This window comes from Mycotypha africana, assembly GCF_025528875.1.
Source record: "Mycotypha africana strain NRRL 2978 chromosome Unknown BDF20scaffold_3, whole genome shotgun sequence".
NCBI lineage: Eukaryota > Fungi > Mucoromycota > Mucoromycetes > Mucorales > Mycotyphaceae > Mycotypha > Mycotypha africana.
Genome location: NW_026515727.1, coordinates 457,517 through 476,587, shown reverse-complemented (window position 1 = coordinate 476,587; position 19,071 = coordinate 457,517). Strand labels below are relative to the sequence as shown.

Sequence of the window (19,071 nt, the reverse complement as noted above, 5' to 3'; positions counted from 1 at the left end):
GGTTAATCGTTGTCATCCAAAACCTCAACTTGACGGTGCATTCTCTGGTGGCTTGCAACACTTACTCATCATTTCCGGTATCCATCACACCATGACGGTGTTCAGGTCTTATTTTTCATTCCTGAGATAGATCAAGTTCATGTAAACAGTTGGCAGGATTTTAGCAACGTCAATCAAGGGCGTTGTTGGTCAGAATAGTCAATTTGGCGAATGTTCAATGCAATAAACTGTATCCTTGCATTTTTTATGCGGTTAAAAAACCTCATATTTACATCAATTGCCTGTGCGCAACTTGTCAGATAATAGAGCCATAACGACTTTTAGTTCATTGATAGCAATACGTTAAACTTTTGTAGGGTAAAGTACTAGCAGCAACCGTGTACAACGCGTAGTGAGTCATATGAGTCCTTTAATCTTGATCGACACTATGTGTTATGATACCAGTTTTTCTGCAAGTATTCTATTTCTCAATTCGACGATCGTAACTTTTCTACTTCCCGGTGCACCCTACAGTATAGCTACTGTTTTTAACTTCCTTCGTATCGGTTTATGTTTACTTGGAAGAAGAAACTATTTAAAGCGAATACTAATGGTACGGTTACTATTTTCATGCGCTCTATCAAGGCGCCACTTCTAGTAGCACATGCTATTAGTTTGCTCTTCTGCAGGCTTGAAAAAGAAAGAACCAGCAAAAAAAGACTCACAAAGGCACACAGTCGGATTGATTAATACTGTTGCACAGATCAAACAACTGCAAGGATCGCATGCCGTTTCAGGTTGTTCTTTGAATTGTAACTTCATACCTGTATCAACGTAAGTTGTGAGCCGATTCGTTAATTCAGTTTCTTACTGTTTTACAATAAATAAAAACCATCTCCATATGATTGCTTTCAGCATACTTGAATTTTCTCTATATCCTTCGGATCCTACTACTCGTTCATTTATCCGTTCTCTTCTAATGACGGGAGAACTAAGTATTATTGTCAAGGACGCATTTTGTCGAATGCTTTCCTTATACAGTAATGAAACTAAACTGTACTCTAATAAGGACAGCATATACCTCCATTTTAAAGTCATCTTTTGTTAATGGAAAGACTACTTGAGAACTGAAAGACACCGGAAAAAGTAGTAAAAAAAGGCTGTTGAAATGAAAAAAGAGAATGACTGGAAAACTACAACGATCAAAACTAAACTACTGATCCTATAAGCATGTTCTATACTCCTTGAAAGATGGACGACAGTTTCTATTTACGGGACTTATTACTGCTACCTAACATGACAGTATGATCATAGCTTGTCACTTTTTTTACCTTCTATCGTTCCATATGCAAGACTCCAATAAACATTTTCTATCCCTTTCAGCAATAAGTAATGGTCTATTTTCCAGTTCGGCAGAAGTAAGGTAGATTAATAGATTCCGTTAGTAAAAATCAAAGAATATTTATGCAATTCATCAATCTTGTGTGCTTTTCCGCCGCGTATTCTTTTTCCTCCACAAAAAGATCGCTTTATCCTTCTTCTTCTTGATTTACAAGGCTGTCACTACAATACGAACATTGGATAGGCTTTTAAAATACTTTCTATCTAAACGCATGCTTATCAGAGTTTAATCCTCGTGCCGTAATAATAGAAAAGGTAACCTTTCGTCCGTTCGTCATTTAGTTAAGTAACTACCGCGTACTCTATATTATTCACGCGTTGCTACTAAGCTTATTCTTTGATATATCCCATTTATCGTACCACGGGTTTGATACTTTTATAAAAAATACCTTTGCCACTCCCGAAGTGTTACAAAATGTGAGATCAAGCCGTATTAACTTGACAAAAATATCAAAGACAAAGCCATTGGTTTCTAAACATCTTCTAACTCGTTACCCTTTTCCAATAACACACTCAATGAGCTTCATCGGCAAGTCTCAAACAAGCGATTTTTGTAGTTTATCCATCATATACATTTATTGGTTCGAATCATGGCTATCCTGACTTTCTCCCACTTACCTCATTTATCCCCTCTCTTACACTCTCCTTATCTTCTAATCTTGTTTGTTCAAGTACTAACATAATGATAATTTTAAATTGCTGTGTCTCAAACTAGTCCTGTAGTTTTTACCAAACAGAAAAAAGTAGCGTTGTACCTTTTTTTCCCCCAGCTCCTTGCATTGTATCATTTTAAGCGACACGATAAAAGTAATATGCCACAGGCAACACAATCCAAACACGTTCTTATATTTAAAAAAAAAGACGTCGATGATAAATATGATGCTTTGTTAAAAGAGCGTGGCTATGTCCCAGAGTTTATACCAGTACTTGATCATCAATTAACAAACATTGAGATGCTGAAAGACATCATCATTACCAACTGTTTCGATGAAAACTGTGTGGAAGGACTCATTGTCACCTCTCAAAGAGCAGTAGAGGCTTTAAACCAAGCGTGCCAGTTAGCTCTGTCAGAAGTGGAAAAGAAGCATGATTCGCTCTCGTTATGCGGGAAATGGAAAAGTGTACCTGCATATATTGTAGGCCCACAAACAGCAGAAGCATTGGCAAAACTTCCACTCTTTCATGAGAACAACAACGACGACGATAACCAACTTGATACTTACGATGCCAGCGTTGGTGATAATAAGGCTGCTACTAAGAATAACTGGATTATAGCGCCTCGTGCAACAGAACTAATTCCATCACTGTTGGATCATTATGCAAACTATCGAAAACAACAAGCACAACAGCCGATATTGCCGTCGTCACCCAATGGTACCACAACAGCCAAGACTAACATGTCCGTCCCTGTAACTTTGTTATTTTTAGCAGGCGATAAAAGAAGAGATGTTATTCCTGAAGCACTAAAGGAGGCTCATGTACCATACAAAGAACTACAAGTCTATGCTACTTGTGCTCATCCTCATTTGAAACAAAATCTCACAACATATCTTGCCAAATACTGCTTATTAGAAAACGACCCAACAATAAAAGCTGGATCAGACGCAGTAACAACAACTTCAATGATGACGACAGAATGGTGGACAGTCTATTTTAGTCCTTCAGGGATAAAATTCATATTGTCCAATGTGGACGACCCTAACACAAGAGAAATTCTCTTGGCAGCCACTTCGGGTCAAGATAATAAGAAAGAAATGACAAAAGAAGAAAGACACCACCGCCGTAGACCGAGAATCGCAGCCATCGGTCCTACTACTGCTGACTATTTATCTACAAGTTTGAATATCAGACCCGACGTAATTGCTGACAAACCTGATGCCGTCCATTTAGTTCAATCTATATTAAACTTCGATGCACATAACCAATGATTTTACGTGCGCACGTTGAAGATGGATTCTACTTTCTGCCCTTTTCTTTGTACCACATATAGCAGCCAGTAAAAATATGTCCAATTCTGGATAATTATACCAAAAACGGTCATTACTTTGTTTTTATTCATTCAAACATCGTTTTCTAACAATAACAAAGAACCTGCATTAATAGCGTATCATTAAAATTTGTGTACCTTGCTGAATGTATAGCCGAATGATCCTTTCACACTATATTATAAGGAATATATTTTCTCCGTTTTATTCTGTTGTTGTTTGAGGATAGTTATATCCCTGTAATAGAGAAATACGAACATTTATACATATTACTTATATAAAATAGACTCGTTTTCGACGTAGAATTTGAAAATTAAGCCGAACTCAATGTTAAAAATAATCTAGGTCGCCAAGGATCAGGATTTTGAGCGGGCGGAAGCTAAAAGAGGTCTTTATTTTTAGGAACATTGCAAAAAAAAAAACCAGAAACCATAATCTTGTTCAAATACAGATCACTTAAAGGAACCAAACATACTGAAACTCCAACTCCTCCTAATATTCTGCTTATATAAAGGAAACGGCATTTTTTTATAATTTTTTTTTTTTAAAACCCTATCGAAGTATTTCCAATTTATAAAGACAATAATTGCCTATACTTTACCTAATATTTTCTTCCTTAACTATCTAATTGAAAGAAAATGAAATTCACCATTCTCAGTTTTGCAATGGTAGTTGCCACTGGTAGCGCAGGTCCATTATCTGTATTTGCCCATCCTACTAAGACTACCAACAAAGCATCTACTAGCACAATAAAGTCATACATCCCTTCGCATTCACCTGTATTTCCTAGTTCATTAGCTACGCCTACCGATGTCGTTACCGAATACAACTACGGTCCTTACGAGACCGCCACCTCTTTACCTACCACTACTCTTTCTGGCTACCCTGAAACATGGAAGACGCCTCCCACTGATTCTCCGGAAGTAAAAGATGCCATTAGTCGTATTGACTGGTCCAAAGTTCCCAATGCTCCCGTTCGCAAAACTAACAAAAAGACCGGTGATTTTGAACCTGATACCGATGGCCCTCACGATCCTTACTGCTGGTGGAGTGATACTAACTGCGTCACACCCAAAATCGATATTCCTTCTGACTACTATCGATGTGGACGACCAGGCGACTGGGGTCTCTCGTACGATGACGGTCCATTCAATAGATACACGGACGAGAACGCTAAAACTGAAAACCGATGGGCTGAACCTCAGTTGTACAATTGGCTTGCTAAGCACAACAATCAAAAGGCTAGCTTGTTCTACATTGGGTCCAATGTCGTTAACTACCCTGCTGCTGCAAAGCGTGCTCTTGAGAACGGTCATTATCTTTGCGTCCATACTTGGTCTCATCCTCCCATGACGACGTTGACAAATGAAGAAGTGGTGTCTGAATTGTACTGGACGTTGAAGGCAATCAAAGAAGCCACAGGTGTCACCACCAAGTGTTGGAGACCTCCTCAAGGGGATGTGGATGATCGTATTCGTTCTATTGCTTGGCAGATGGGTATGAGGACCGTCCTCTGGGATGAAGATACGAATGATTGGGATATGCCTGCTCCTGGCGGTGGTGATTTGTCACCAGAAACGGTCGATGGGTATTTCGAACAATGGATTGCTGATCAAAAAGCGCACAATCAAACAACAGGTCATATCGTATTGGAACATGAATTGAATCATGCTACGGTAAATATGACGGAAAAATGGCTACCCACTATTCAAAAGTATTTCAACGTTCTTCCTGCTTTAGCGTAAGTTTCGGTAATTTCAATTATCCATTGATTTATCCATTGATCTAATGATCAATTTTTTTTTCCTCTTGAAATAGTTGTGTTAATGTCTCTCAACCTTATTGGGAAGAAAGTTTTGTTTATCCTTTGTCCAAAGTTCCTGTCAACACAACCGATATTGAAAGTAACGACTGTACCTCTGACGATGCTGCTGCTGCTAATGGTGATGATGATTATAATGATGACGACAAAGATAATGATGATGATAACGAAAATAACGAAGATAATAATGATACAGACTCTGAGCAACAAGACAATTCTTCTCCTGCTCCTACCAAAGATGATACTGTAAGAAACGACGATGATAATGGTGAAATTGCTGATATTGATGCTTCTGATGATGACAATGGTTTAAACAAGACCGCCGATATTACGCTTGATATCACAGCTTCCAACAATTAGCTTTAAGATTCACAATCCTCTCTTCCTCCTTCATTTAATTTCTATCTATAATCTGTATCTGTGCATAGATCTGTATTTCTTCCTATTGTACTATATTATTAATACTCTTATTTAAATTAAAGCTTGATTTTGACTCTATTTGCCCCCACAGAAGACCATAAAAAAATCAATGTCAGCAAAATAGGTTTAGGATGGAAGAAACCTAATATAAACTGGATAACGCGAGAATGAGAACGATAGGATACCCCCAGAATTCAGTTGTGATTTCACCTTTAAAGGAATTTGAGAAAGAAAATTGATTGCAAGCTAACCAGAGAACCATTGAATTTGTTACCATTCTACCTATGTGTGCCTTTATAACAAAGCTGTTCTAACTCTCCATCTTGGCTAGCTTTTTATAAACCTAACTTGTACAGTTCTCAAATACATTCTTTTTTCCTCTCTTGCAATTCTAATCAAAAGAATACTAATGATAAATATTCTTCAAGCCATCCATTTCAAAGCAGGTATTTAGTTGAACGTAAAAAACCATATAGAGAGTGAGATGTAATCAAGTCCGCAATACAGCAATAGCTTTTAGAAAATGTCTCATTTTTTAAATCTGAATCAAAAAATGATGAGGAGAAAACGATAAATTGCAGATATTAAAGAAAAGGAGTATGGCTTTTCTATGAGTATTTAGCAATTACTTTTGTTCATTCTAACAAAAATGTGACGCAAATAAAGTTAATCTAAAGTATATTTTAACTCCTAGTAGGGACACTCAAGTGGATTCTCATATCACGCGGATCCCATATTGTGGTTGATCTAGTCGAAGTAAATATTCCAAAAGTCCTCTTCTTCGATGACGTTGCTGTTGTCCCGCTGATGGAATACTTAGTCGATCAGAAAATACTCTTGACTGAATTTTTTGTAGGCTGCTGTCCATTAACATATGACTTTTCGAGATAAATCGATATTGGTCACTGATTTCATGTTCAGTTGCTTTGTGCATTTATCTCGATATATATGTTGTGAATACCTATATCATATGCATATCAAACTGGCTGTAGTAGAATATACTCTCTAATGGTTGTACGAATATGAGTGTTGTAATTGTTATCTCACCAAGCAGGTCAAGAAGAAAAGCGTAACATTATCACTTATTGCGGAGTCGAACAATGATAATTTGGCTGTATCTAATGGTGGCTTATAGATTAACATAAACCCGTCTACCTTGTGCATAAGCAATATAAAAGAAAGAGGAATGAAATAGCACACCAAAATGACTTTAAAGCATTAATACATTTGGATAGCATATACATTCTTCTACTTGTTGTCCTGCTTTGCCTTTTCAAATATATCTACCCACCGCGAATACCTGACGTCACGGTATATTCTCAACTTATCAGCCAACCAAATGTCAACGAAACAATAACTCTTCATATCCCGCTCAAAAACATTTTTTTATTTTTTTACAGTTTTTTAATATTTTGAGTAGATCTGTCAGTCATGTTGATATTTATTCCTCAGCATTTTTTTTCGTCTTTTTTATTAACATCTTTTTATAAATAAAAAAGAAAAAAAAAACCCGTCTTGTTGGTTTGAATGAGTAACCCATATGTAAAGAGCTTTGAGACACAATTGTCCATTTGCTATTTGATATTGTATTTCATGATGGTTAACAGAAAATTTGGATTACACTATTATAGTATCGTCCTCCCCACTTTTACAGTCAAGGGTCTATTCCTGCTTACACAGGTCAAAATTTTGTACCTCAGCCTTCTGGTAGTAAAGCAATTCCCATTGTGGATCCACATACCAGTAAAGTTATCAACCTTAATAAAGAGAACAACAAGGAAAATAATACTGGTGATGACAGTAGCAACAGCTACCACGCTAACAGTGAAGAAAAGCCTTTCAAGATCCTCACATCTCGACCTGTCAAGATCGTCGATCCTAATGTAAGTTTTATATTAATATAATTCTCTTTCTTCGCAGGAAGACAAAAGAGAACTACGTATTTGCGTCGTTTGTAACCCCTGGGGTTCTTTAGAGTCTGCAGACCTAGCTCATTATCAACTAACATGTAATCAATTGCTAGGCTAAGAACGAAGACCTAAATGATAAGGAAGAAAAGAAGGACAACGTTGTTGCAGTAGAAAATAAAAGCGTTGCAGAAAACGACGAGAATAAGGAAAATGAGGAAAAGGTTATATCAAAGGAAGAACAACCCAAGGAAGAACCTAAGGTTGAAGCCAATGAAGAGCAACCTAAAACAGAGCCTAATACGGAGCATAAGGATGAACGAAAAGAACTTGCCACAGAGGAAGGCGAAGATGACGTAAAGGAAGAGGCAAAACACGAACAAACTACTGCGGATAAGAAAGAGGGGGATACTCAAAAGAAGGAGGAAGATGAAAGTAAGGATGAGAAAAAAGAGAGTGAACCTTTAACAGCGAAGTCAGAGGAAGAAACATCCATGATGGCCAAGGGACTACCTCTCGGCCGTCTCGATCTCAGTGCCATCCCAGCTCATGTCTACAGTGAATCGCCTGTGACCACACCCACCAGCTTAAGCCCACCTCGCGTGAAAAAACCTCCTATGCCAGTGATTGACGATTTTAGTACTATCAATTACCCTCCTGACTTTTTGGCTCCCAAGGGCCGTGATCCTGAGACGGGTCGTATAGCTTATGATCGTAACTTCATGATGCAATTTGAAAAATTATGTTACGAAGTCAATGATGATCCCGCTGTTCTCTTCAAGGATATCCTTGAAGCGAAAGCCAGAGATAACGCTACTGGTGGTCCCGGTGGTGGCGGCCGTGGCGGACGAGGAGGCGGAGGTTCTTCCCGTCGTCAAGCTTCCGAACGTGGAGGTCGTGGTGCTCGTACCCCCGACAGTATGTCACGTAGCAATTCTCGTGATAGTCGTGGTGGTGAAATGGGTAAGTTTGCCGGTGGACGTCCTATTTCCCATCGTCAAGGTAGCTCTGGACCCAACTCTCCTTCTATGGAACGTCAAGGTTCTCATGGTGGAAGAGGCCGTGGTGGTCGTGGTGGTAAGAGTCGTCATGGTTCTCGTGACCCCAATAATGGTGGTCCCACCATACCTTTGGATCAAGTGGTTCCGTTAGAAAAGAGCGAGAATCGTTGGGTACCTACAGTAGTAGCCACTTCTGGCACTGCCGCTACTGCCTCTGAAAACCTTCAAAAAGAAGCTGAGGATATGATTCCTCAAGAGGTCATTGTTCGTAAGGTGAAGGCTTTGTTAAACAAGTTGACTCTTGAAAAATTCGACTCTATTTCTGATCAAATTTGGGAATTCGCCAAGCAATCTGAAAAAGAAGAAGACGGTAAATCCTTGCGTTGCGTTATTGAGCTGGTTTTCCATAAGGCGTGTGATGAACCCAACTTTGCCCGTATGTGGGCTGCTTTGTGTAAGAAGATGTTTGATACCATTCAGAGTAATACCGAGATCAAGGATGTCAATATCCTGAATAACAAAGGTGAAGTGGTCACCGGTGGTCCTCTCTACCGTAAATATCTTCTGAATCGTTGCCAAGCAGAGTTCGAAAAGGGTTGGAAGAGTGATTTGCCCAAGTTTGATGAAAGCAATCCTGATCTCATGATGACCGATGAATATTATGCTGCGGTTAAGGCTAAGCGTCAAGGTTTAGGTCTTGTTCAATTTATTGGTGAGCTCTTCAAGCTTGGTATGTTATCTGATCGCGTCATGATTGAATGCTTAAGAAGATTATGCGCCAACCCTCAAGCTCCTGAAGATGAGGAAACCGAAACCATGTGCAAGTTGTTGACCACCATTGGTAGAGTGTTTGATACCAGTAGCCGTAAGAACAAGGAATGGCTAGATGCCTACTTTGGTCGTATGCAAGAGATGTACGAGTCTTCGACATTGAGTTCAAGAGTCAAGTTTATGATCTTGGATGTGTTTGATTTGCGTAAGAATAAATGGATGCCGAAGAATGGTGCAGTTGCTCCTACCACAATCGCTCAAATTCACGAGCAAGCTAAGAAGGCCAAGGAAGTGAAAGAAAAGGAAATGATGAAGCGTTCTAGCAGCTCTCGTGGCGGCGCTGGCGGAGGTGGACAGCCTATGTCTCGACAAGGTTCTCGTGCTGGTGATCGTGGTATGCCCGGCAGTCGAGACATTTCTAGACAGAATTCTGCTCGTGGTAGCCCAACCTTGGGTATGAAGTCCAGATCCAACGCAAGTAACAGTGTTCTTGGTCCTGCCACTAGTCCTTTCTCTAGCTTGTCTCGTAGTGCCTCCAAGAACAATCTTGACAAGAAACCCCCTACCGCTCCCGAGCCTGCTCCTACTGCTATGTCCAATATGTTCAGTGCTTTAGGTGGCGATGATGAGGAGGAAGATGAGCATGAAAAAGCTGAAGACAGCAAGGAAGCTGAAGTTAAGGAAGATAATAACAAGGCCGAATCTGCTGTTGCCGCTGTAGAAAAAGAGGAAGATAAGCCTAAGGAAAGCGATGAAGTGATAGAACGTAGATCAAAGAATACAATCGATGAATACTTTAGCATTCGTGATAAAACGGTAAGTCTATTTCTTTCTTCCAAGCAATTGTTGGAATAGGCACAAACCAGAAGACTCAATAACTTTGCTGATAAAAAAAATAGGAATTATGTGAATGTGTCAAGGAGTTGGATCATCCTCATTATCGCGTTATTTTTGCCAGAAAATTGTTAGATGTGGTGGAGAAGAAGACATCTGATGTAGAAATTGTTTGCGACATGATTGAATTGTTGATGAAAGAAAAGGCTTTGTTGACAAGGGAACAGTTCGTAGAAGCCTTTAAACAATTCTGGGATGTTTACGAAGATTTGGTTATCGATGTCCCTCAAGCTCCCAAGCATGTCGATATGATTCTTGCCATTACTGGCATCGAAAGATCAGAAGTTGAGACTAGTCAGTAAAAAAAGAAGGAAAAGAAAAATTGAATGTACTCTCTGTCTTTCTTTCTCTTGTATATATATATATATAACATTTTATAATAACCTTCCCATTTTTTTTTTTTTTGCTTTCATTAAATACAATTACTTTTCAAATTAACGTTGTTTTCTTGTTCGTAAGCAAAACAAAGGAAGAACAAAACTTGTCTTTACAACATAAATAATAATATCGAGTATTTTTATTGATCAAGATACTACTAACAACCTTAATGGTAAAGATCATGTGAGTTGGTCAATTGAATTAAGAACTTACACCTTTGTCTTTGTTCTAAATTTCAGTAACGGGGCTAAGATTTCTAAAGGACCAGCCTTTTTGAGGAATCCATGCTAAGAAGATACAAAAAAAGCAGTTAAACAAATTATTGATCTAGTAAAAAGTGCATATTATGAGTATACGCTTATATACGCTTACATTCATAAGTTCTGCTGAAGTGGCACGCGATCGAACATCCACACAGAGACAGACTGCCAGGAAGGACTTTAGCTCATTTGATAATCTCTCTGGATGTTTCAAAGTTGGGGTACCGTTTGTAGCAATCAAATAAAGTGCTTTCAACGGTTCTTCCTCCAGGTAGGGTGGTTCATTCTCTATCATTTCAATGGCCATGATGCCCAGTGACCAAATATCAACTTTCGCACCATATTCCTTCTGTTTCACCACTTCAGGTGCCATCCAGTAAGGTGTGCCTACCATAGTTGCACGCTTTCTTTTCTGATCCGTCAGCTTTGCACAGAAACCAAAATCACTGATCTTAACATGACCCTGCGCATTCAACAAGATATTGTCTGATTTGATATCGCGATGGATGATATTTTGAGAATGCAAATGATGAAGACCAGCAACCGTTTCTAGGCAAACAGTGGCGATTTGTTGCTCGGTCAATTTACTATTGTTATCAATGACGTCAGTGAGAGCACCACCCTCCATAAACTCCATGACGACCCATAGGTCGGAGGATCCAATAAGGAAAGAATCAAGGAAATTGACAATATTTGGATGCTGTGATTCTTTCATAACAAGAATTTCATTGACAATAAGCTCTTTGCGCGGTTGATTGGCGAGGTCCATCTGTTTGACGGCGACTTTGGTATTGGTAGCAAGGGAGGTGGCTACATACACAGAGCCAGAAGCACTAGAGAAGAATAGAGATCTGGATTAGTAAAAAAAAAAACCAACAACAACAAACCAAATGTCTATAATTTATAAACTATTGTAGCAAACTTTACCCTTGGCCCACCCTTTTGATCTTTTTATAACATTCATTTGGATCCCCTTTGGAGACAACAGAGCCTAATTGAAAAATATATTAGCTCTCTTCTCTAAGCTTCCTCTAATTCTTTTCTCTTTTTCGTAACTTACGTAATTTTTCCATAATCTGACTTTCTGTCATTGTACTTATTCTTTGCTCATCCTTCTTCCTATTACTATGGTTACCATTCGTTTGTTGTTGGTGGGGATGATGATGGTTATTAGTACCGGAAAGTTGAGCTGCAGCCTTTTCCTTCTCTCGTTCTCTATGCAGTCTTTCTCTTTCAATCTCTGCTGCTGTAGGTTGTGGATGCTTAGGATACGTATGTTGCTGATGCTGTTGTTGATAATAATCGACACTACTTGTGCGAACAGGATAGTTGTTTGTCTCTGCAGCAGATCCCAGAAGCCGCTCAAGATGGGTATCTTTGATAACATTACAATTAGTAGGCGATGTTGCAACAGGGCTACCGCTTTGATCCCTCGAAGGTAGTGCATAATTGCCCTTAGATCGGAAAAAAGGGTATGAATAAAAATGAGCCAAAAAAGAAACAGTTTCCCTTTATCATGTAAACCTCAAGATGTATAACTATGCTTTTTTTTTTTTTTTTTTTCTAAGAAAGATGAAAGGAGAATCACACTTACAGGTAATGCTGGAGTCACATTAAATCGATCTGAAGGTCGGGATGTAGTAGGTGAGGCTTTTTGATCCTAATTAATTCCACAAGCAAATTTAGACAACGACTTTTTGTATGTGTTCGTGTGGTTGGCTTTTCATTTATCCGAATCAGAGAATGAAAAGCCTTTGTACGTACTTGAAGTTTTAGTTCTGATAAAGCTTGAAGTGCAGAAGGCGGAGGAGGAGCAGGTCTTGTTGGTATATGCTTTGGTGGTAGTTTGACATTAGCTGTTGGTGGTTTCTTTTGTTGCTGCTGTTGTGATGCTGATGGAAATAAAAGGGAAGGAGACGACAAATCACTCTCTTGCATCATTTTAGCCCAATTAGCACCACTCATACGTTCGACTGCACCTTGAAGATTGGATGTACCATACTCTTCCTGTTCTCTTTTTGTTTGTTCAGCATAAAATTCTAATACATCCAGCACTGCCTGAGGATTCTTAGCAGCATCTTCTGCTGTGATGGCTGAGCCTTTTAATAATTTTGTCCATTGCTCAGGCAGTCCCTAATCATCGTTCAAACAATAAATGTCAGTACCAAGGCTCAATTGGATGTATTCGATTTCTACCCTCTATCTCTAATAGTAGATGACTTACTGTAAAAGCGCCTGTTATAGGATCGAAGCCAACATGCACGTTGTGAATAAAGTTTGTTGGACTAGAAGTTCCTACTGATGATCTCTATGCACGATGGATTGAACACCCATTTAGTTTACAATAGTTATTTAATTTTTCAGGGGAAAAAGATCAGTAACGAGATCTGGGGCGTGTACTCTTTTACCCGCATTTGCATCTAATAACTCACATTGTATATTTCGTCCATCCAACCGTACAATTCCTCATCATTTTTGCAAGCAATATAATAAGCTTTATCTTTGGCTGATATTTCAAAACAATAAGGTTTGAGATCGATTCTTGTTACTGATCCGATTTCTTTGAGAAAAATTAGTCCGATACATTGTCCCGCCTAAGAAAAGGAAGAAATGCATTCAGAATGTCTGTGGTTCTATCAACAACGAGCGCACATTTCTTTCTTTGCTAACCTCATTACGATGAAATGTCAACGACTGATCTCGTAATACACAATATCTCTTCGACCAAATCCAAGCTCTTAGACCCTCTTCTTTTAGAGAAAGATATCCTTCCTTGATAATTTCTGGCATGTTGAAAAGCTGCAAATAATGTTAAAACGTATAAATATACGGGATGAAGAGAGAAAGTACTGTTATGTGGTTAAGGCGAAGGGAAGAGGATAAAGTGAAAGGAAGCAGAATGAAAAAAAAAAAGAAAAGAAAAGAAGTTGAGAAAAGGGGGCTATTTTCTGACATTCTTTTTTTACAGCCTAATAATAATAACAATTCAATATAGTTTTCGGAGATGAGGTTCAATGGATAGGAAGACCTGTACATAGTGTGAATGACTGGTGAGCTTATTCAGTCGCCCACAAACAGTCTTTAGACAATGTACAACGTTAAACTGGTAAATTAAAAAAAAAAAAAAGATCGGCTTTGATTTCAATGTCGCTGTTACAGTTTTTCAACTGCGAGTTTAGACGAAGCTTAAAAATAACTGGACGGAATGAACCAAAATTTTGAGACGATTGAGTTAGAGTTTGAAGATCGAACTACACTAAAATGGAGACGTTTACCTGTAAATATCAAGCCAGTTTCGTTCTGGCGATAATAATATCAAAAGACTAAGAAGTTGTCTTCCGGCTGAACTCCGTAGGACGTTCCTTGTCTTTCCATACCGAAATGCTGGTGGCCATCATGTTTTTTGCTGCGTTGACATCGCGGTTCCATAGTATCTTCCAGGTTTTGCAAACAAGGATACTACAGCCACGCACGGTGTCTAATTCCCTTCTTTTTTTCCGTAATTCTTTGTCGTATTTGACACCTCCATCAACAAGCATGTTCACCATCGTATCTGCAGCACGCTTGCTGCCCTTGATACAGACGGAATCTTGTCTCACCCATACCAGGCCCATAGAATGAGAACAGGATCTCTAAATGTTGTAGTATGTAAATAGTTTATCTCTTATACTGTTCAGGCGAGCCTGTTTTACTACTCGATATATTGCTTTCTATCGCTTTTATCGTACAATCGGCCTTTTTCCTTTCTAATTCTGCATTGACACGAGTACTACCCGTCATGTGCTAATATTCTTTTGTCGAGCAGCGCCGTATCTCATGTCTGTTTGTTTCTAACCCGATTGCTGCTGTAAATACTGTCTTTCGGCCAGGATGTAGTCTTGGATAATCCACAAGGGCTTGACAAATTTGACCAGTCGGCCGCCAATGACAGAAGCGTAACCTTTTCCTCCACAAGGTTGGCAAAGCTCTTGCGAACGAGCAGTGGTATGGCCATCTTGTCCACAGCTGAGGCACTTTGCAGCTTGTGGGGTGGTCTTTTTCCGTTTAACTGCTTTCTTCTTCTCTTTCACTTGGTCACTCTGTTTTCTCTTTTTACCACTGCTACCAGCTTTAAGGAGGTTACTCACAAGCAATTAAGTGCTGTGTGTAAGATAGATTTAGGTTTATTGCTTACCATCATCAGCATTTACGGCTTTGTAATACTTGCATTTGTAGTAACGCTTTTCAAAATGACCTGGTTCATAGCAGTCTCGCCACTTGGTATGTTCTAAAAAGTTACAACGAATATCAGAATCCTTATATCTTGATCTGACGGTTCTCCTACAATTATCAAACATTTTACCAAATAAGTTCGTTCTAGCCTGGTTCTTATGCTTTTCTTTAATAGATCTAATCTTCTGTATAATGAAACTTTTGTATATGAATAGAGCTGTAAGTTACAACAAAAAAAAAAAAAAAAAGCGAAATACGGAAAAGAAGGGATCTTATTCTTGTTTAAAAGAACCTCTTCATTACAATTTAACTTTGACAACAAAAACGCGAGAAAGGAAAGACACGTCTTTATCATTGGGCAAAGTTCCAAAAAAAGGCACTGACGAACATCTGGTTGGTCTTATAAAACGTCGTCATTTGACGAAAAAGTTGTCAAGCTTTTTGGAGCTCACCCTATTGCAAAGTGACGCCAATCAGAGCTTTCTTAGTGACTTCCTTATTAATGAAGACTCATTTTTAGGGCTAGCTTGTACGCCATCCTTAATGCTGCTTGGATGTTACTGGATAATTGATTATCAGCGAAATCGTCCAAGAATAATATACCGCTTCATCGTAAAATAATTGAAAGTTGTCTAAAATAAGATTTAATATTGTCCAATAAAATTTGTGAGAAGTCTACTTTCAATTTAAAAGCACGTTTTTTTTTCTGTTTTTTTGATATGCAATTGACATTGTTATACATCTGAGTAGCTTGTAATGATAAGTTGCAGTATTGAAATTGCAAAGACACTTTTAGTGAACAATGATAGCGTCTGTTATATAGCGAATTTGAGAAGGAATATATAGCGTTTAACCTCGTACCTCTGGCTTTTTTTTGGTTTTTCCTTTTATTGAATTAATTAGGTCGGATTATGAATCAAAAAGGCCCACTTAATTTATTGATCGCAGAGACATCCCACAAACGTCAGAAGCTTAATGTCCTTTTTGCTTACATATGCACACTATTTATTCGATTTTGAGAGTAGACAATTGTGTGTGAATTGCATGAAATGGGATATGCTTGTATTTCTGACTTTTAATATAAGCGTTTTGCCTTTTTATATCATGACATGATACAGTTTATTGACTTAAGATTTGGACAACACAAACATAATTTTTAGACGATAAATAGATTGTGTTTAAACGAATTCAATATAATAGTAGACCGTCAAGCGTAAATGTTAGACAGTTTGCACAACAGTAGGAATTACAAGCTTTCGTTCTTTTTACCTGTAAAAATCAAACTGGGTTCGTTCCAGCGATGTTGAAGGTAGGAGGAGTCTTATATTTTTGGTCGCGTAAACCCTTTCGGTCTTCCCAACTTCTTCCAAATGGCACTACTGATATTCATCATGTTCTTTGAGGCGTTGATGTGTCAGTTCCACAGTATATGACAAGTCTTGCAAACAAATATACTGTAGGTCTGGAAGCCTTTCAACCTCTCCCAAAGTATCGTTGGAACAGCACGAGCATATTCTGGACGTCTTGAATTCATCAATTTCTAGTACTAGCAGGTCTCCGGCTGCTTCGCGTCGCTTAAGCGCACGCCATAGAACACCTACCGCTCCGCATCGGTGACTCTTCAGTGCGACGTTATCCTTACCAAACATGCCATTAACGAACACGATGAGAGGCACTTTTTTTAAACCACCCACATTGAAGGGTTCGGGATTCGATTTGGCGTTTGATGCACTATTATAAAAAGCATGTTACTTTCTATAAGTAGTTGATGATTATCGTTTATGAACTTTACCTGTCTTTCGTCTTCAATTACACACTAATTTCTCATGTTTCTTCTTTCATACTCTTTTTCTCTGCTGTTTCTTTCTTCTTTTTTTTTTCCGTCGTTTTTTTAAAGCCATCTTGCTTTTATTCTTCTTCTTGGAGACCTTGTTTTGTTCTTCTCTCTCTTCAATCTGAGATCCAGATTATACTTTGTACTGCCATTGATAAGCATATTTACCATTTTGTCGGCAGCACGTTTCCATCCTTGGTGTAAATAAAATCGATCTTCGGCAGTGCCATCACCGTAGAAAGAAAACAAATCTTCCGAGTGCTGTAGAATGTATGCTGCATAACAGCGATATTGGGCATTGGAGCCTGTCTTGGCAGTTGGCATATCGCTTTCGATGCCCTTAATTCTACCCGCTTTCTTCTTCTCTATCTTTGCAGAGTACCTGGTGCTACCAGTCATGTGATAATACTCTTTGGTAGAACAGCTTTGCACTTGGTGCTTTTCAACGTCCAGCCCGATGGCTGCTGTGAAGAAGTCTTTTCTCCCGGGATCAATAAAGCAGGGCCTATAACCAGCTTCGATTTCGGCTAAATCAAAGTCCTCCAAAGTCAACCGATGGTTTTCGATGGTCTTCTCTTTTTTTGCTTTCCCTTTCTTACTGAAAAGAAAATCGACGGTGAACCCATCTGAACGGACAATATTACGGAATAATGTTTCCTGGTTTGTCTTAAGGTCATTGAAACTATTGTCATAAAAACGAAAGGTAATAAATACCAGTGACAGTATTTCAGCCAACACTGTTTCCGTTTACCTTTTAAATCCCATCGTTTTGAAGCTGAACACCTGATGAAACTCCTCGAGTTGATTCATATAGCCTTTAGGAGGCGTACCAAGAAACAAGAATGGGACGAGCGAATTGATACTTATCGTAATGAAACGCCAATGGAGCGAAGGGAAAGGGAAAGGGAAGAAGCACTTAGGTAATGGTAATCTACGGACATCATAAGCTCCATGTTCGTCATGTTTCTTTTCATACGAGGATTGGATGTGCAATAAGGCTTCAATAAACTTGGTTGGATCAGATGATAAGGAAAGCAGTGTAACCTTCTCCGCCACAAGTTTTTCAAAGCTTTTGCACAGCATCTCTATCTTGCTTTTGTTTTCATTATTGAGCATGATTTTATCGGGCCACTTGGGTTCGCCTAGGCAAATTACTTGGTAGCAGTATGCTTCTGATATTTTTGCTGCATCGACCTTCTTCATGTTCTATGGATAAATAACACAAATACACGCAATTGAAAAGGTAGAAATTGAACTTGAAATAGTGGAAAGGAGACCCACAACAATGTTTTGTAGCTTATAGGTTAGATATTTAAGCATTCGCTTCTCGAAAAGCTCAACAATGGTGTTAGTATATGAAATGCTTATTTCCTTGGCAGCTTCTGTGAGACAATGACTATAACCTTTGGTGAAGCCATGACTGATTACTATTGTCGGATGCTTTTGCTTAAAGTCAACAAAATAAGTTTTGATGCTGTTGTTCAACACCTTCTTGTGAGTAACCTTTTTACCCGTAACGAGTTGCGCAATGGAATACCAAAATTGCTGTGTGAAGACTACTGAAGGAATGTCATTCTTGTTATGAACAAGATAGGCATTGACAAACAGTTGGCAGCGGAACACTATAGCTCTAATGTCCTTGCAGCACAAAATGACCTTTTCCTTGAACTCTTCACGAAACTGAGGCAAAACTGCACGGCAGACAGGAAGCTTCCTTACAAAAATAATAGAATTATGACCAAGGACGAATGAAATAGCCTCCTCCTTTGATTGTATGTGATTAGGACAAAGAGGCGAACGAGAGGAAGCATGATTATCATTCCCACAACTTGGACACTCTACAGCTTGTGAGGCCGTTTTCTTCTTCTTCACTGCCTTTTTCTCTGCTTTAACACTCTCGCTCTGTCTTCTCTTCTTATTGCGACTCCCAACTATGAGTATGAGACGGTCTGTTATTCGGCTTGTGTGACTAAAAGCAGGTCGATCTCAACTTACCATTGTCAACGGATGCAGCTTTATAATATTTGCATTTCGGGCAGCTTTTATTGAAGTGACCCATTTCATTACAGTCTTTACATTTAGTATGGTCTGAATAAGTGCACAACAAGGTTACTGATGTCTCAAACAACACATTGCATTGTGGTTTGCCTTTACCAAACAGATTTTCCTTCTTGGTATATTTTTCTTTCACTGAATTGATTTTATTT

The 19,071-nt window shown here is 38.8% G+C and overlaps 7 protein-coding genes across 7 annotated transcripts; 3 read left to right on the top strand and 4 right to left on the bottom strand.

Moving 5' to 3' along the window:
• Positions 1–2,144: 2,144 nt before the first annotated feature.
• BDF20DRAFT_857859 (tetrapyrrole biosynthesis, uroporphyrinogen III synthase) lies at positions 2,145–3,689 on the top strand. The gene has a single exon (XM_053080383.1). It carries the CDS (start codon positions 2,193–2,195, stop codon positions 3,306–3,308), a length of 1,116 nt encoding a protein of 371 aa, XP_052937894.1. The 5' UTR covers positions 2,145–2,192; the 3' UTR covers positions 3,309–3,689.
• A 341-nt stretch (positions 3,690–4,030) lies between these two features.
• BDF20DRAFT_816495 (uncharacterized protein) lies at positions 4,031–5,547 on the top strand (the record flags this gene model as incomplete). The annotated part of the gene is made up of 2 exons (XM_053077155.1): positions 4,031–5,106; positions 5,184–5,547. The coding sequence occupies 2 exons, from the start codon at positions 4,031–4,033 to the stop codon at positions 5,545–5,547; spliced, it is 1,440 nt and encodes a 479-aa protein (XP_052937893.1).
• A 1,513-nt stretch (positions 5,548–7,060) lies between these two features.
• Positions 7,061–10,630, top strand: BDF20DRAFT_857851 (armadillo-type protein). The gene is made up of 4 exons (XM_053080382.1): positions 7,061–7,149; positions 7,239–7,490; positions 7,631–10,102; positions 10,186–10,630. Exons 1-4 carry the CDS (start codon positions 7,135–7,137, stop codon positions 10,480–10,482), a joined length of 3,036 nt encoding a protein of 1,011 aa, XP_052937892.1. The 5' UTR covers positions 7,061–7,134; the 3' UTR covers positions 10,483–10,630.
• BDF20DRAFT_857847 (kinase-like domain-containing protein) lies at positions 10,584–13,760 on the bottom strand. The gene is made up of 9 exons (XM_053080381.1): positions 13,489–13,760; positions 13,251–13,412; positions 13,043–13,126; positions 12,583–12,951; positions 12,413–12,478; positions 11,879–12,272; positions 11,746–11,809; positions 10,931–11,651; positions 10,584–10,845 (listed from the first exon to the last, which is right to left on the bottom strand). Exons 1-9 carry the CDS (start codon positions 13,606–13,608, stop codon positions 10,768–10,770), a joined length of 2,058 nt encoding a protein of 685 aa, XP_052937891.1. The 5' UTR covers positions 13,609–13,760; the 3' UTR covers positions 10,584–10,767.
• Positions 13,761–14,921: 1,161 nt separating this feature from the next.
• BDF20DRAFT_857843 (uncharacterized protein) lies at positions 14,922–15,318 on the bottom strand (the record flags this gene model as incomplete). Its single annotated transcript, XM_053080380.1, is given in 4 exon segments — positions 14,922–15,082; positions 15,132–15,134; positions 15,161–15,260; positions 15,271–15,318. Coding segments are annotated over 3 exon segments (183 nt in total), but the record flags the coding sequence as incomplete, so codon positions are not given.
• A 1,603-nt stretch (positions 15,319–16,921) lies between these two features.
• Positions 16,922–17,813, bottom strand: BDF20DRAFT_971280 (uncharacterized protein; the record flags this gene model as incomplete). Its single annotated transcript, XM_053085025.1, has 2 exons — positions 17,616–17,813; positions 16,922–17,546 (listed from the first exon to the last, which is right to left on the bottom strand). The coding sequence occupies exons 1-2, from the start codon at positions 17,672–17,674 to the stop codon at positions 16,922–16,924; spliced, it is 684 nt and encodes a 227-aa protein (XP_052937889.1). The 5' UTR covers positions 17,675–17,813.
• A 320-nt stretch (positions 17,814–18,133) lies between these two features.
• On the bottom strand, positions 18,134–18,938 carry BDF20DRAFT_807872 (uncharacterized protein; the record flags this gene model as incomplete). The annotated part of the gene is made up of 3 exons (XM_053076556.1): positions 18,134–18,267; positions 18,376–18,788; positions 18,856–18,938. Coding segments are annotated over 3 exons (630 nt in total), but the record flags the coding sequence as incomplete, so codon positions are not given.
• Positions 18,939–19,071: the final 133 nt, after the last annotated feature.